The sequence below is a fragment of the Tachysurus vachellii genome, chromosome 1, assembly GCF_030014155.1.
Source record: "Tachysurus vachellii isolate PV-2020 chromosome 1, HZAU_Pvac_v1, whole genome shotgun sequence".
Classification (NCBI taxonomy): Eukaryota; Metazoa; Chordata; class Actinopteri; order Siluriformes; family Bagridae; genus Tachysurus; species Tachysurus vachellii.
In genome coordinates, this window is record NC_083460.1 from 9,905,758 (window position 1) to 9,919,738 (window position 13,981).

General features: G+C 37.9%; 2 protein-coding genes across 8 annotated transcripts in view; one reads left to right on the plus strand and one right to left on the minus strand.

Moving 5' to 3' along the window:
* Positions 1-2,796: 2,796 nt before the first annotated feature.
* Positions 2,797-4,274, plus strand: hes6 (hes family bHLH transcription factor 6). 2 transcript variants are annotated; one of them, XM_060896275.1, is made up of 4 exons: positions 2,797-3,056; positions 3,153-3,239; positions 3,352-3,433; positions 3,544-4,274. In XM_060896275.1, the coding sequence occupies exons 1-4, from the start codon at positions 2,991-2,993 to the stop codon at positions 3,969-3,971; spliced, it is 663 nt and encodes a 220-aa protein (XP_060752258.1). In that variant the 5' UTR covers positions 2,797-2,990; the 3' UTR covers positions 3,972-4,274. The 2 variants fall into 2 exon arrangements, with proteins under 2 accessions (XP_060752258.1, XP_060752343.1); XM_060896360.1 differs by having other exon boundaries at positions 3,547-4,274.
* Positions 4,275-6,676: 2,402 nt separating this feature from the next.
* The window catches only part of per2 (period circadian clock 2), a 41,878-nt gene continuing 34,573 nt past the window's right edge, over positions 6,677-13,981 (minus strand). For 5 of the 6 annotated variants that reach the window (XM_060871489.1, XM_060871484.1, XM_060871472.1 and 2 more), the window contains 6 exons: positions 12,597-13,072; positions 12,056-12,442; positions 11,211-11,391; positions 10,529-10,745; positions 8,514-8,664; positions 6,677-7,871 (listed from right to left, as the gene is read on the minus strand). In XM_060871489.1, coding sequence (XP_060727472.1) covers positions 7,755-7,871; positions 8,514-8,664; positions 10,529-10,745; positions 11,211-11,391; positions 12,056-12,442; positions 12,597-13,072 — 1,529 coding nt within the window. In that variant the 3' untranslated portion in view covers positions 6,677-7,754. The remainder of the gene's footprint in view (positions 7,872-8,513; positions 8,665-10,528; positions 10,746-11,210; positions 11,392-12,055; positions 12,443-12,596; positions 13,073-13,981) is intronic. The other variant, XM_060871477.1, reaches the window with a different exon arrangement.

Below are 13,981 nucleotides of genomic sequence, written 5' to 3' on the forward strand. Positions count from 1 at the left end.
GATTAAATTTGTGCTCCTATTAGAAACTGCAGTGTACGCACAGGGACTTTTAAGTTGAAATGCTCCTGAATTGGCTGTGCCTTCCGACGCTTATTTTGGGCCTTTACGATGAACGACGCACTCAGATTTGCATCAGACTTCCGGAAGTCGAAAAATAACCTGACATGACATTCTACTTATATGGACTTATTATAAATTATGACGGTGTGTGTGGGAATCCATGATCCTTATTCATTCATTTGATCAGGAAATTGTGGTTTTGAACACGTTTCATATTTAAATCTAGTATATTATCATTATGGCATATAATTATCTTTATTTGTGTGATGAAACATTCAATCACGTGTCATGATAAACACGATGGGAAATGGAGCCATAACTTAAGTACAAATACATCATCACAATCATTACCACACCTCATTTGATGGATCAGTTCATCTTAGTGTCCATTTAACTATCATATGTACCTGCAAGTTGGCTGTAATGAAAGCCAGTAGCCAAAACAGCCATTTGGGAATAAGATGGAAGACCCATAAACTACAACATATAACCTGAACATGACTTTTTGGACATGAACACTGAACATGACTTTTTAGACATGAACATTGAACATGACTTTTTTTTGGACATGAACATTGAATATGACTTTTTGGACATGAACATTGAACATGACTTTTTGGACATGAACATTGAACATGACTTTTTAGACATGAACATTGAACATGACTTTTTGGACATGAACACTGAACATGACTTTTTAGACATGAACATTGAACATGACTTTTTGGACATGAACATTGAACATGACTTTTTAGACATGAACATTGAACATGACTTTTTGGACATGAACATTGAACATGACTTTTTAGACATGAACATTGAACATGACTTTTTTGGACATGAACACTGAACATGGCTTTTTGGACATGAACACTGAACATGACTTTTTAGACATGAACATTGAACATGACTTTTTGGACATGAACACTGAACATGACTTTTTAGACATGAACATTGAACATGACTTTTTGGACATGAACACTGAACATGACTTTTTAGACATGAACATTGAACATGACTTTTTGGACATGAACACTGAACATGACTTTTTAGACATGAACATTGAACATGACTTTTTGGACATGAACACTGAACATGGCTTTTTTGGACATGAACACTGAACATGACTTTTTAGACATGAACATTGAACATGGCTTTTTGGACATGAACACTGAACATGGCTTTTTGGACATGAACACTGAACATGACTTTTTGGACATTAACCCTCAACATGACTTTTTGGACATGAACCCTCAACATGACTTTTTAATCTACTGTTAGGACAGAAGGGTTTTATGGTGTCCAGTCTAATCCAATCGTAACTGCTGTTAGGAGATGGATGCCCAATCCTTAGCGCTAGTGTGGGTACAGGTTTTCAGGTGATTTAGTCCTTCAATAGACTCAAGTGTGGCTTGAATCGAATGAAACCTTGGACGCCTTTGTGTTGTGACGTCATAAGTACCTTCAGGAATTATTTTAGACTGCAACTCTGCTGTGCTTTGTAGATTTCTCTGAGGTTTGAAAGCCAGACCTATGAACAAGCTGCCAAACAAAGATTACATCCAAACCACACAGACTGCTCTCATACTAAGCAGAGAACAGTTTGTTAGGTTAGAACGCAGTTGTATAGGTTTTTTGGCCTTGGGTGTAACTAGTGGATTCTTGAAATTCATCATAAAATAGTGTCTTTTTAGCACTTGTTAATCTTCAAGCCACCCTGTTTGTTTAATTGCGTCAGCAGGATAATTAGGCTTCTTACATCATAGCTTACATAAAAATAGGTTGTCCTCGAAAGCAACGTAACTGGGACTCCATTTCATGAAAATATACCAAGAGTGTACAGCAGAGGGCGAAAGTTTAACTCATTAGAAAGATAATAATAATAATAATAATAATAATAATAATAATAATAATAATAATAATGATGATGATAATAATAATAATAATAATAATAATAATAATAATAATAATAATAATAATAATATTTATATTAATTATACTAATACAAAATAGTAATAATAATAATAATAATAATAATAACTAATAATAACAATAATAATAACAATAATAATGATGATGATGATGATGATGATGATGATGATGATGATGATGATAAAAAATATTAATAATAATAGAAATAATAATAATAATAATAATTAATCTGAGAGGTATATATGTAGCAAACACTATTAATATTCTAACTCAAATAAACCTTGTATTGTTTAAACTCATTGGTGTTGTTTATGAGCTGCACACGAATGACACATAAAAGGTACATTAGTGTCGATGACCAGAAATGACTTTTAACTCTCTAACTTTTACCTGGGGTTTATTTATGCTCTGTTCTGATTGGTCATTCAGTACAGATGTTTCATTCCCAAGCCTGTTTTAATGAATGAAAATACGCAACATAATCACTGGTTAATATCCGCTATTGTAATGTTTATTATTATTATTATTATTATTATTATTATTATTATTATTATTATTGTTGTTGTTGTTGTTGTTGTTTTTGTTGTTGTTGTTGACCGTATTTGTAGTTATAGTGTTTTATTGTTGTTGTTGTTGCTTGAGTTACTCAAACGCAGTCTATATGACTGAACAGTGCTGTTGTGGGACAGGGAATTGAGTCGTTTCCCTCCAGTACACATTTTACAGGGTGGGTTGGTTTTCGAAGGCGAGACAAAGGCCCTGTAGTTGATTGGCTCTCTTTATGCGCGAGCTCCCCGTCAGCTCTCTCGCGCAGTCCCTGCTCCATTCACATGTAAATCAGGCTCCATAAATGCACCCCTTGGTCGCCCACTTTTGCACAATACCCGCCTCGCTTGTTAGTACCGTGTGTAGACCTTTGTTTCAGACTGTGCTCGCCAGCCATCTGCCCTCCATTCAGGAGTCTTAACGGCACTGCCTCGGATATCGGAAACAGCAATATGGCCCCTGCATCCCGCAATGGCAAGAGTGAGGATGACTACTGTGGGATCAAAGGAGACCGAAAGGTACGAACGGTTCTGTGTTACCTTTCTATCGTTCCCGACTTTTGGTGGTGTTTGTAACGATGCTTAATTCTATATTATAATATTGCATTTGTGCAGACGAGAAAGCCCTTGGTGGAGAAAAAGAGGCGCGCCCGCATTAATGAAAGTTTACAGGAGCTGCGCCTGCTACTAACAGACTCAGACGTAAGTCACGTTCATCACTTTATCAACTTGGACGCCTACACGTATCCTGACAGCTCGTTTTCTGCATAACGAGGACGCAAACTTACGCTCACGCTCTTTGTGTCATCCTTAGGCGCATACAAAGATGGAGAACGCTGAAGTCCTGGAAATGACCGTGAAACACGTGGAAAGTATTCTTCAAAACAGAGCAAAAGGTGAGTTCTGGATGGGCATGGAGTTGGCACTGCATGCACAAGTCTTAAATCAAAGCCTGAAATCTACTGATTTGGATATTCAGACTTTCACATGTTTGTGTTTGCTTCAGCAGCTGACAGCATCAGTCGTGAGGCGAGTGAGCGTTTCGCTGCAGGTTATATTCAGTGTATGCATGAAGTGCACACGTTCGTGTCCAGCTGTCCCGGTATAGACGCCACCATTGCTGCGGACCTGCTCAACCATCTGCTGGAGTGTATGCCTCTGAATGACGAAGATCGCTTCCAAGATCTGCTTTCTGATTTAATGGGAGACTGTGCTTGGCCGGGCGAGGGGATGTACGCCGTGCTTTCCCCACGTGAAGGAAGTGCCAACGGCAGACCTACGGATCTCTCTCCATCTCCATCCAGCACATTAAGTGATGATCTGTGCTCTGACATCGACGAGACTGACACCGAGCACAGTCACGTAGACAGTCGGGACAATCAGGATAATCTGCCCACTGTATTTTATTCTAAATCTGTTTGGAGGCCTTGGTAGAGCTGGTCAGAACCCTTGATACAGCCGTGAAATGTATGCAACAGAACCTGTGTAGCTGTTAGTGCACAAGTTATTATGTAGCTCAGAAAGACTGGACATGTGTGAGATTTTAGCTTGTAATGAGAGATGTCTTTTAACAGTTCTGAAAAGCTCTTCATGGTGAAACAGCCTCTTGTCAACCTAACAACACTGCAACATCAGCATCTTTGTAGCGTATTTAAATGTTTTTGTATAAGCTAAATTAAGACGACACTGTTTTGATGAGTATTTCTTGGAAGTGCTTATCTGTATCTTATTATTGTAGACAAGAAAATGTAAATATTTCATTGTTGCTGTAGATATATTGATTAGCTATGCGTTTTCTTCATTAAAAAAACATCAACACCCATATCTTATATTTATTTCTTTTTTAAAATCATTATCTTGTTGGACAAATGTAGACTTTTTATCGCACTCCTAAGTGTCTGTGGGGTAAAATAAAAAAAAACAGAAGCAAGGACATCTCATAACAGAACTGGTGTGGCTCTTAATAAAAGTCATCAAACTTCACACACTTGCTGGCCGCTACTGAATTTAATGAATAGGCTTCTTTGACAGAAAAAAATTTACAATTGAAATAAGCAGAGGTCAAGAGCACATGGGGAGCATCGTTCCCACACTTTGCTTATGCAGACTAAAGGTGAGAAAGTACTCTTTGGAGTTTGCAGGAAACCCCACACCTCTGATTGTCTGTACTCCTGAGCTGACAAACCCAGCTGTCATTCTTTCAGATCCTTTTAGGGCTTGACTGGCTCACACATTATAAAATACTGTGGTCATGGATAATACAGGTTTGTAGGAAATAGAAAAAAGTAGCATATAAATTAAAGTGAGCTATTTCCGACGTACTACTACACTAAACAGGAGCTTAAAACTATTTTGACAAGGTATTTTATATGGTAGCCAGCTGCCTGTCAGGTAAGCTACCTAAAATCTTCATCAGTGTTATTCTTGATAGAAATCAGGATGAACAGAACCTATGAGTCGGATCATAATGTCAGCCAATATCCTTTTCAGAGTATGTCCTTATACTGTAATTAAATCACACACCATTAGCTACATTTTCACAGCACTGTTCTTTCTCTGGGTCAGACCAAGGACTTCAATCAACTGCATATAATTTTGGATGAATTCAGGCCAGTAAAACAGATAAGCTTATATGAAGAGTTAAGAACTATATAAAAGAGAGAAGAGAACTAAACCGGACACGAATCTCTTCCATTATAGGGATGAATTAATACATGAAACAAGCCAAATTGGGCCTAGGCATACACAGGGGTAAAACTGACCCAGAAACAGACATAGGCCTACTTTAGTTTTCAAAACAGACAAAAGGCTAATAGTTCAAAGCAACACTAAAGCATGATCACATTTACAAGTACAAATAAACTTTGTTTTTCAAATATTTTATATGGATACCATCAATATGGTATCACTAATATGGTAAACTGAGTAGGCTTAGTAACAGGTAATTTTCCAATTGTACCAGCTCTGATTGTCTTCCGTGCCATGAAAATTTTGGACCTCCACTGAGATGAGGCCGATTCTGTGAGGATCCTGCGGCATCCAGAGATGTTCCAGCTCCAGTTAGACACTTCTATACTAAAGAGGAGATACCAACTCCTTGTGGTCTTTGAGGACAACAATCTCCTCATCAATACAACATTCATCAGACTGTATATTTATAATCACACCCTCCATTGTCACCCACATGAGGATGAGGTTCCCCTTTGAGTCTGGTTCCTCTCAAGGTTTCTTATTTTACCATTCAAGGGAGTTTTTTGACCCCACAGTCATTATTATACCTCAGTCACCTCAGACTTATTCATTAGGGATAAAAACAAACACATTTAAATATATCTAACATTAATCTTGATTTTTTTTTATTATATTAATCAATATTATTATATAATAACCTTTTGTTCTATGTTTATGTTCTGTAAAGCTGCTTTGAGACAATGTCGATAGTAAAAAAAAAAAAAAAAAAGCGCTATAGAAATAAATTTGAACCGAATCGAATCGATTCTGAAGAACTAATATCATGACCTACTGGCGTATTAACTGGATACTAGTTTGTAGTGTGGAATAAAAACGTATTAACCGTTTTCAAATCCACATAAGAATCTTCGCGGTCTGTTGTCAGCTTGTACTCCTCTGATCAGGAAAGACTATAGTGGCGTCTGTGAGGTGCCGACTTTAGTGCCGTCCGGACTTTAACACCTCTTCCTCAAATTGGCTGAGGTGTGAACGACACTCACGTCCCTTTCATCAAAGGCAGCCGCATCCTCTTCACGTCGCGTCCAGTCTCTGCGCCCTCAGCGACGCTTAAAGGGCCACTAAAAGACAAGAGGCTGTACACCGGAACAGCGTTGTCATAAAAAAACAAACAAACAAACAAAAAAAATACTAGGAAATGTCGCTAGACACAAAAAAGCAAGCTACACACTTCATTTTGAACATATGGCATCCAAACGGCTCGAGTTACACACACACACAGCTCCAATGGTAACCTCAGCAGCATCTGATTCAATCATCTGACTCTTAGCTCACTTTGGGTCTTGGTTTCATTGCATTGAATCTTACCACAATTGAAAGTACCAGAAAGATTACAAAGTGCAAAATGCAAACAAAAAATCTTCGAAAAACCTCCAATCAAGACGAGAATATTTTTCTCTTAAAAATAACATTTTATTCTTTAAAACCATCAATTCCTTTAGAACACTTGACACATACGGTAAAAGACATTTGCTTTAGCCAACAGTGAACTGTCTTAAGTTTAAGTGTGGCTTAAAAGAAAAAAAATCAATCAATAACTATTGTTAGCAAACTCACCAGTTGACCCACAATCCCCCCGCACCACCCCACCCAAATAAAAATATAGACTTTGTGTTAAAAGTGCTGTGGTAATAAGGGAGGAAAAATATATTCAATATATTTTCAGCTAGATTTTTATTTCAAAACCTATATATTAGCTTCTATCCTGGGGAAAAGAATGAAGCCTTTTTGATCTGTACCACAACTCTCTGAAAACAGGTTCCTCTATAATCTTCTTCAACGGACAGTCATATACAGTAACTTATAGAAAAATATACTAAACTATTTTCATGGAGATTCTTGTGTTCAGGGTTTAATGAGGCATAAAGCTTAAGCTTCAGTATTTAGCTGCCAAGTTGTGTTTTCTCCTCTGATTTTCCCGATTAGTGTCGTAGCTGATAACAAGATACACATTTACTAATAATCGTTGAAATGAAACTAAGATTTTTTTCCTTTTCCAGCAGAAATGCTTCTTGACCGTCTTTACAAATACAAGTTGTTGAGGTATTCATGGACATTTGTAGGTTAAAATGAATAAAACACAAAATATGACTATGAATTGGTAGTTTTCAAGATTTAAATAAATATAAATTTAAGAAATACAGATAAATATAGATACAGTTCAACAAATATTTTTCAGTCACAAGGACATTGTCTTATAACAACCTGAAAAATCTAGGAATTTCACTAACAGACATTTACACACACACATACACACACACACACACACACACACGCACGCACGCATGCACAAGCACACACATGCACGCACACACACCCCTCAGAGAACTCAAAAGTGATGCTCTTCAATCAAAAAAATCTAAAGTTCCTTACATCTAAACATACAAGCATATATGAAATATGAAAGGAATAAAAAAAATAACACAAGCTTCCTGTTCAGATCAGCACTGTGTGTGTACAAGCTCTTCATTACGTCTGGTCATGTGCGGGGGCTGTGACATCACTGACTTCAGATTCTCCCATGTGGAGGTCTGGGAGCTCCTCCTCAACCAGCGTCTCTGTGACTCCTTTACACCCAATACAGGCCTTCACAACAGGCAACAGATAACACACATTTAGTTTACCAACACCAACATCCTCACAACAATTACAGAACATGTATAGACTGTCAAGCTTATTTATTTTTTTCACACAAATATAGGAGAAGAAGCCTTGATTTTTTTAAAACAGAAAATTACCCTATAGTGAGATTTGCATGTGAGTGAAATTGATTGTAAATTTTCTTAAACAATTACAACCAAATATGCCATATGTTTCTTAGAAATGTGAAAAATATAACCCTTTTTTTATCTTTCTGTCATCATTTACAAGAATTTAAGGCAGCGTTTTAAACCTATACTGAAACAGAGATGAGAGACTCCTCTAACAGCATTTAATTGTTAAATGTTTGTCCTCTTTTGGAAATTTAGGTTTAAAATGAAACCATGTGTTTTTGAACCAAGGTTAACATTCAGCTTTCTAAATTCTAACTAAGTAAGAAACATTATTACCAGTTCTTCTATATTATATACAACTTATATTACTTATCAACATGCAGAACTGGGAGAAGTGTTTGAAGTTTTAGGTAAATTAAATATATTGGCTTTATATTTTTGTCACTTACATTATGCTTTTTGGACTAAATATAAGTTACCCATCTGGCTGTGTGAGAAGTGCTTTTGTATTCACCTCAATGTTAATGGCTTTGGGTAGACCTCCTCCTCTTACCCAGGGATGAACCTCAGCCAGCTCTCTCTTCTGCTCCTCAGAAAACCGTGGCTGACTCTTCTGCATCTGCTTCAGTTTTTCCCGGTCATCCTGCAACACTTGCTGGATATCACTGAAGAAACAAACACAGACAGAAAAATCTTGTGAATACACATAAAACCATTTTTTTCCAACTTAACACCAGGCAATCATATTATTAAATTTGGGAAAATTTGGCAAAATTTGTTCTTTGTTTCACATACACACTGAGAGCTGAAAATCTCAGAGAATCTCCTTTTTTGATCTTGGCTGTGTGCTTAGGGTCGTTCACCTGTTGGAAAAAGAACCTTTACCCCAGTCTGATATCAAGGATGTCTCTGTATGTTGCTGAATTCATCTTTACCCTTCGATTCCGACTAGTCTCTCAGTTCCTGTCACTAAAATACATCCCCACAGCTTGATGCTGCCACCACCATGCTTCACTGTAGGGGTGGTATTGGCCAAGTAATGAGCAGTGCCTGGTTTCCTCCAGACATGACGCTTGCCATTAAGGCCAAAGAGTTCAAAAGTTTGTTTTAATAGACCAGAAAATTTTGTTTCTCATGGTCTGAGAGTCCTTCAGGTGCCTTTTGGCAAAATCCAGGTGGGGAAAATGCTGGAACTCTGTCAGAGTGATCATTTGGTTCTTGTCATCTCCCTGCCTAAGGCCTTTCTCCCGTTATCTCAGTCTGACCGGGTGGCCCGCTTTAGGAAGAGTTCTGGTAGTTCCAAACTTCTTCCAATTTTTACGGATGATAGAGGCCACTGTGCTTATTGGGGCCTTCAGTGCTGCAGAAATTTTTTCTGAACCCTTCACCAGATCGATACCATCCTGTCTTGGTGGTCTCTGGCTTGGTTGGTGCTCTGATACGCACTGTTAACTGTGGAACCTTATATATACATGCGTGTGCCTTTCCACATCATGTCTAATCAACTGAATATACCACAGGTGGACTCCAATCAAGTTGGAAAAACATCTCAGGGATGATCAGTGGAATCAGGATGCACCTGAGCTCAAGCTTGAGTGTCACTGCTCAAATGTCATTCACTGTGTCAATATAGGGTATTGTTTGTAGAATTTTAAGGAAAATAATGAATTTAATGCATTGTGGAATAATGCTGTCACATAACATAATGTGGAAAAGGTGAAGCATTGTGAATACAAGTCAAGTCAAGAAGCTTTTATTGTCATTTCAATATATAGCTATTATTGTCATTCCATATCTAGCTGTTGCAGTACACAGTGAAATGAGACAACGTTTCTCCAGGAATATGGTGCTACATAAAATACTTTCCGGATGCACTGTAAATAGTTTCCTACCATAATGACTCTTAAAAAACTAAAATTTGTATGAAAACTAGCTAGGCTGTCTGACTAATCCTGAGGAAATGGCAGGTCATCCATGAGATGTGGTGTCCTGACTCCTGACATCATATTCCAAAGCCTAATAAGGCATACATCACTATGGCCCACAATACACATAGTTCATCTTCAAAGTGCAAATGGTAATAACTAGTTTTACTGAAAATGCAGCACAAGTTCATAAGCTTGTTGTAATCTGTTTAACCCATAAGAAAAGACTTTATAATTTTGTCTGCTATTATTCAGTAGCACAAAATAAATATACTCATGACACAAGCATATGTGCAGATATACACAAACAAATGCACACTCCAGCATACACAGACGTTGAATGTGTCCAATGCAAACTCTCCTTTACAAAGTGTTAATATACATATTCCTACATTCAGCAAAAGTTTACACACACATCTAATCTTTAAAATAACTCTATTATTATTTAGAAGTGTTACATTAATTTCCTTTTGCCCATTGCATGCCCTTCTCTCTCCCTGTATGCTTTTTCAAATGAAAGGACAGGGATCATTAATGTTGTTGTTATAAAGAGGGACAAGGCACAGTTTTGTGCTTTTGAGCTTTTTTGAGCCACCTCACTTACCGAGAGGGCAACTGGTATGTCATCATTGCAGCCTTGTCCACATTGGCAGCAAGAAGCCACAGAGGATCCTGCAGGACATATTTGATCAAACTCTCACTGTCCTCTATCTCCAACGATCCTGAAACGCCACCTCCTGGTCTCTTGGCCTTATGGGACTTCTGTGACGAGTCCACACTGCCAAAGTAGTTACTGCTGTTATTGCTGGTGTGACTGCTCCCTGTATAAGATACAAAGAGAGGGAGAGAGATGAATGGTAGAAAAAGACAGAATACAGAGAAATAAACTTCAGTATATAATCTAAACATATATAAATATAATCACATTAAATAAGTAGGATCATTCATAAGGTAGCAATTCCTGCTTAGTTGCAGAATATTTCTTTGTGTCGAGACTGTTCAGGTAACTCTTAACAGAAAGGCCTAGTGTGACATAAAACAAACTGGGTTTTGTAAAGATATTTCTAAACTATAAATCCTGTCATGTTACCAGGATCTCTTCTTTGCACATACATGTGCACACAACTGCCATTACGAGAATTTTCCAGCACTGAATGGTGTTTGTTTTTGCATATTATAGGGATTGTAAAATGATTGTACAGTTAAAATCTTATACTAACAAAAGTGAGTGGCTTCGCTTCTATTGTTGTGAACAGAGAGAAAAAAGCATTGAGATTAATACGCACCAGTTCCACTTGCAGATCCACCACTTCCACAAGCTGATGTGCCACAGCCATTGAAAGTAGAACCCATTGAACCGGATGTGGCTGACCCTGTTCCAGAGCGAGAGTCCTCCAGCATGAGGATGTCCAACAGATCACTGGATGAAGAGAAAGCATCACAGTGGTGTAGGTCGTCTGCAAGTTCCTGCAAAATAACACACAAGAAAAACACCATATATTGTTACCATATGCTAACTTTCAATGCTTAGAAATACTTCCAAGTCCTCCTTATTTATTGTTATTAAGATTAACACTTTAAAGTTTTATGTTAGATAGGATATCTGTATAGAGCATTATTATCAATTTTGTTTTTGATGACATTTGTTGATACTCATAAAAAGGGTCTGGAAAGGTTACAGTAAGTCTGGGAATCCATTGAACCATAATATTTTAATGGAAACATAGTGAAACAAAAATAAATCCCTTTCTGCAGCTAATGCAAGACACTATACCAAGCACCACCAGTATACCAAGTATACCAAGGCAAAACTCTTCTTATTGTCATGTCAGATTAGGCCATTTTTCAGTTTTAGTTACAAAGTACTTTACTTCAATGACTGTTTTACAATATTGCCAAAGTCACAATCACTGCCTTTTGGCTTTTAAAAGGAAGAGATTAAAGGAATAGTGATTTCCATGTATTAAGGGGCAAATACTTTTTCATTTGTTAATTTTCATGAATTGCTTAAAATCCATGGAGGCAAAAAAAATTAGAGAAGAAAATAAACAAGCAAATAAGGTACATAATGCCATCTGCTGGAGAGAGAGCAGGAGCAAGAGAAGATAGAAATGAGAAATCAGGTCCATACTGGATCTTTGTCTGTCTTGGGCTGTGTGCCAGTGTTTGCTCCTTTCTCCACTGCAGTGCTCCCCTGAGTACCAGCAGAGGTGGCTGTGGCTTCCTGTTTTTCATTGACACGCTGACTTTCCTCCAGCTGCAAAAGGTTGAGTTGCAGAGGTGAACTGCACCGTGACTGGAACAAGGGTGGAGATGATTGGTCCCGACCACCGAGTGACTCAGGGGTGGAGCTTCGTGAAGGTTCTTCCCTTGTTTCTGGTTCTGCAGGTTTGGGTTGCTTGTCCAGTGGTGTGAAAGGAAATGGCTGAGCTGGAAAAGGGTTTTGCGGGGCAAACGGAGTCTGTAGAGGAAACGTTGTCTGTGGTTGGAATGGAACCTGAGTTGGTGGGAACAAAGCCTGTGGGAGAGTAATTAAAAAAATTCATTATTAAATCAGATGTTTACTAATTACTTACTAATCAGGTGTTTCATTTATATGCTGCATTTCCAAAATCCACAAATGCTATTAAAATAGAAGGTATGAAAAAGACAACTGAACAGCTGAATGTCACCTGCTCAGGGTAGAAGGGCTGCCGAGGGGCACTTCCTAGTTGTGGGAACATATAGTTGGGCAGCACAAGTGCCACCATGGGTGTGACAAGTGGGGCAGGGAATTGAGGCTGCATGGGTTGCATGGGTTGCATGGGAAACCGTGGATTCTGAGTACACTGGCTGTTTCCAAATCCTGAAAGAGGGGCATCAACCCTGGGTGGAATGGAATTGGTTCCTGGGTACACCTGATGGGGGTATGAAGGCACAACAGCTGGGTATGCGATGGGAAAAGCAGACTGTGAGGTGTCTGAAGGAGACCATGAAGTCTGGTTCAGTCCTTGCAGTTCTTGTCTGAACAGCTGCCTCCTATGTGAGATGGTACTGTCGGATGATTCGTTCTGTTTGATGCGCTTGGTTTTGGATTTTCTGTTGCGCCCTCCACGGCCAGTGGCAGGTTCTGCTCTTCCCCCCTGCTTATTAACACGGGAAGGTCCTGCTGTACAAAGAGATATGGGAAAGGACAGAAAAGTGTTTGTCATATATCCACCTTTTAATAAGGATAATACAGGCCTATTACTAAATACTCAGAGATAGTTAATGACTCTTATCACAGTATAAATTAAATTCTGAAATCTGCTTGCTCATAAGATGTCTATTAATTTTATTTCACTGCAGCTCTGACAGCAGTGCGGGCTGTAATTCATATGTTTATATAAATGAGTTTGTATTAATTCCTAATAATTTCTATAGTAACAACTCATTCGCAGGTATTTGCACAGCATACAAGCCACATAACCCAATAACAAACACATTTATAATATACAGATTAAATACACGCTATTTAACAAAGTTGTGTAATTGTTGATATGGAAGGTTTTTTTTGGTCAAGAAATACATTTAACATTTATGTAATTCTCCAGCAGACTTTCTATAAAATGGCAAGTAAAATGTATTGGCTTATTGGCTAACTTCAAGAGAGGAAATAATAGAGACTGGTGTGGCATTCCATAAACATTATAACAGACAGAAACAATCTTAATGTTTGGTGATTACCAATTCCAGGTTCTTGACCTGCACAAAAAGACTGTTAATAGATCTATTACTCTTTACTCTCAGGATAATTCCCATTGTTATACTTAACATTTGTGATAATTCTATATACTGGTACCTGAGATTTTGCAATAGAAATAGCTAGACAATAAGAAACAGTGATCAAAGAAGAATTAAAATATTACCTGAAAAAGTATCATAGGCTCTCACTTTTAATCAACAAAAACCCCTACTGTAGTGACTGTAATTCCCCCTTTAACTGATTGTCTAGATTACTATACTATACTTTACTATACCTTTAAAAAGTTTTCCTGGATCATAAGTTTAGCAGGAACCCATCTTTTCTAGCTTTCAT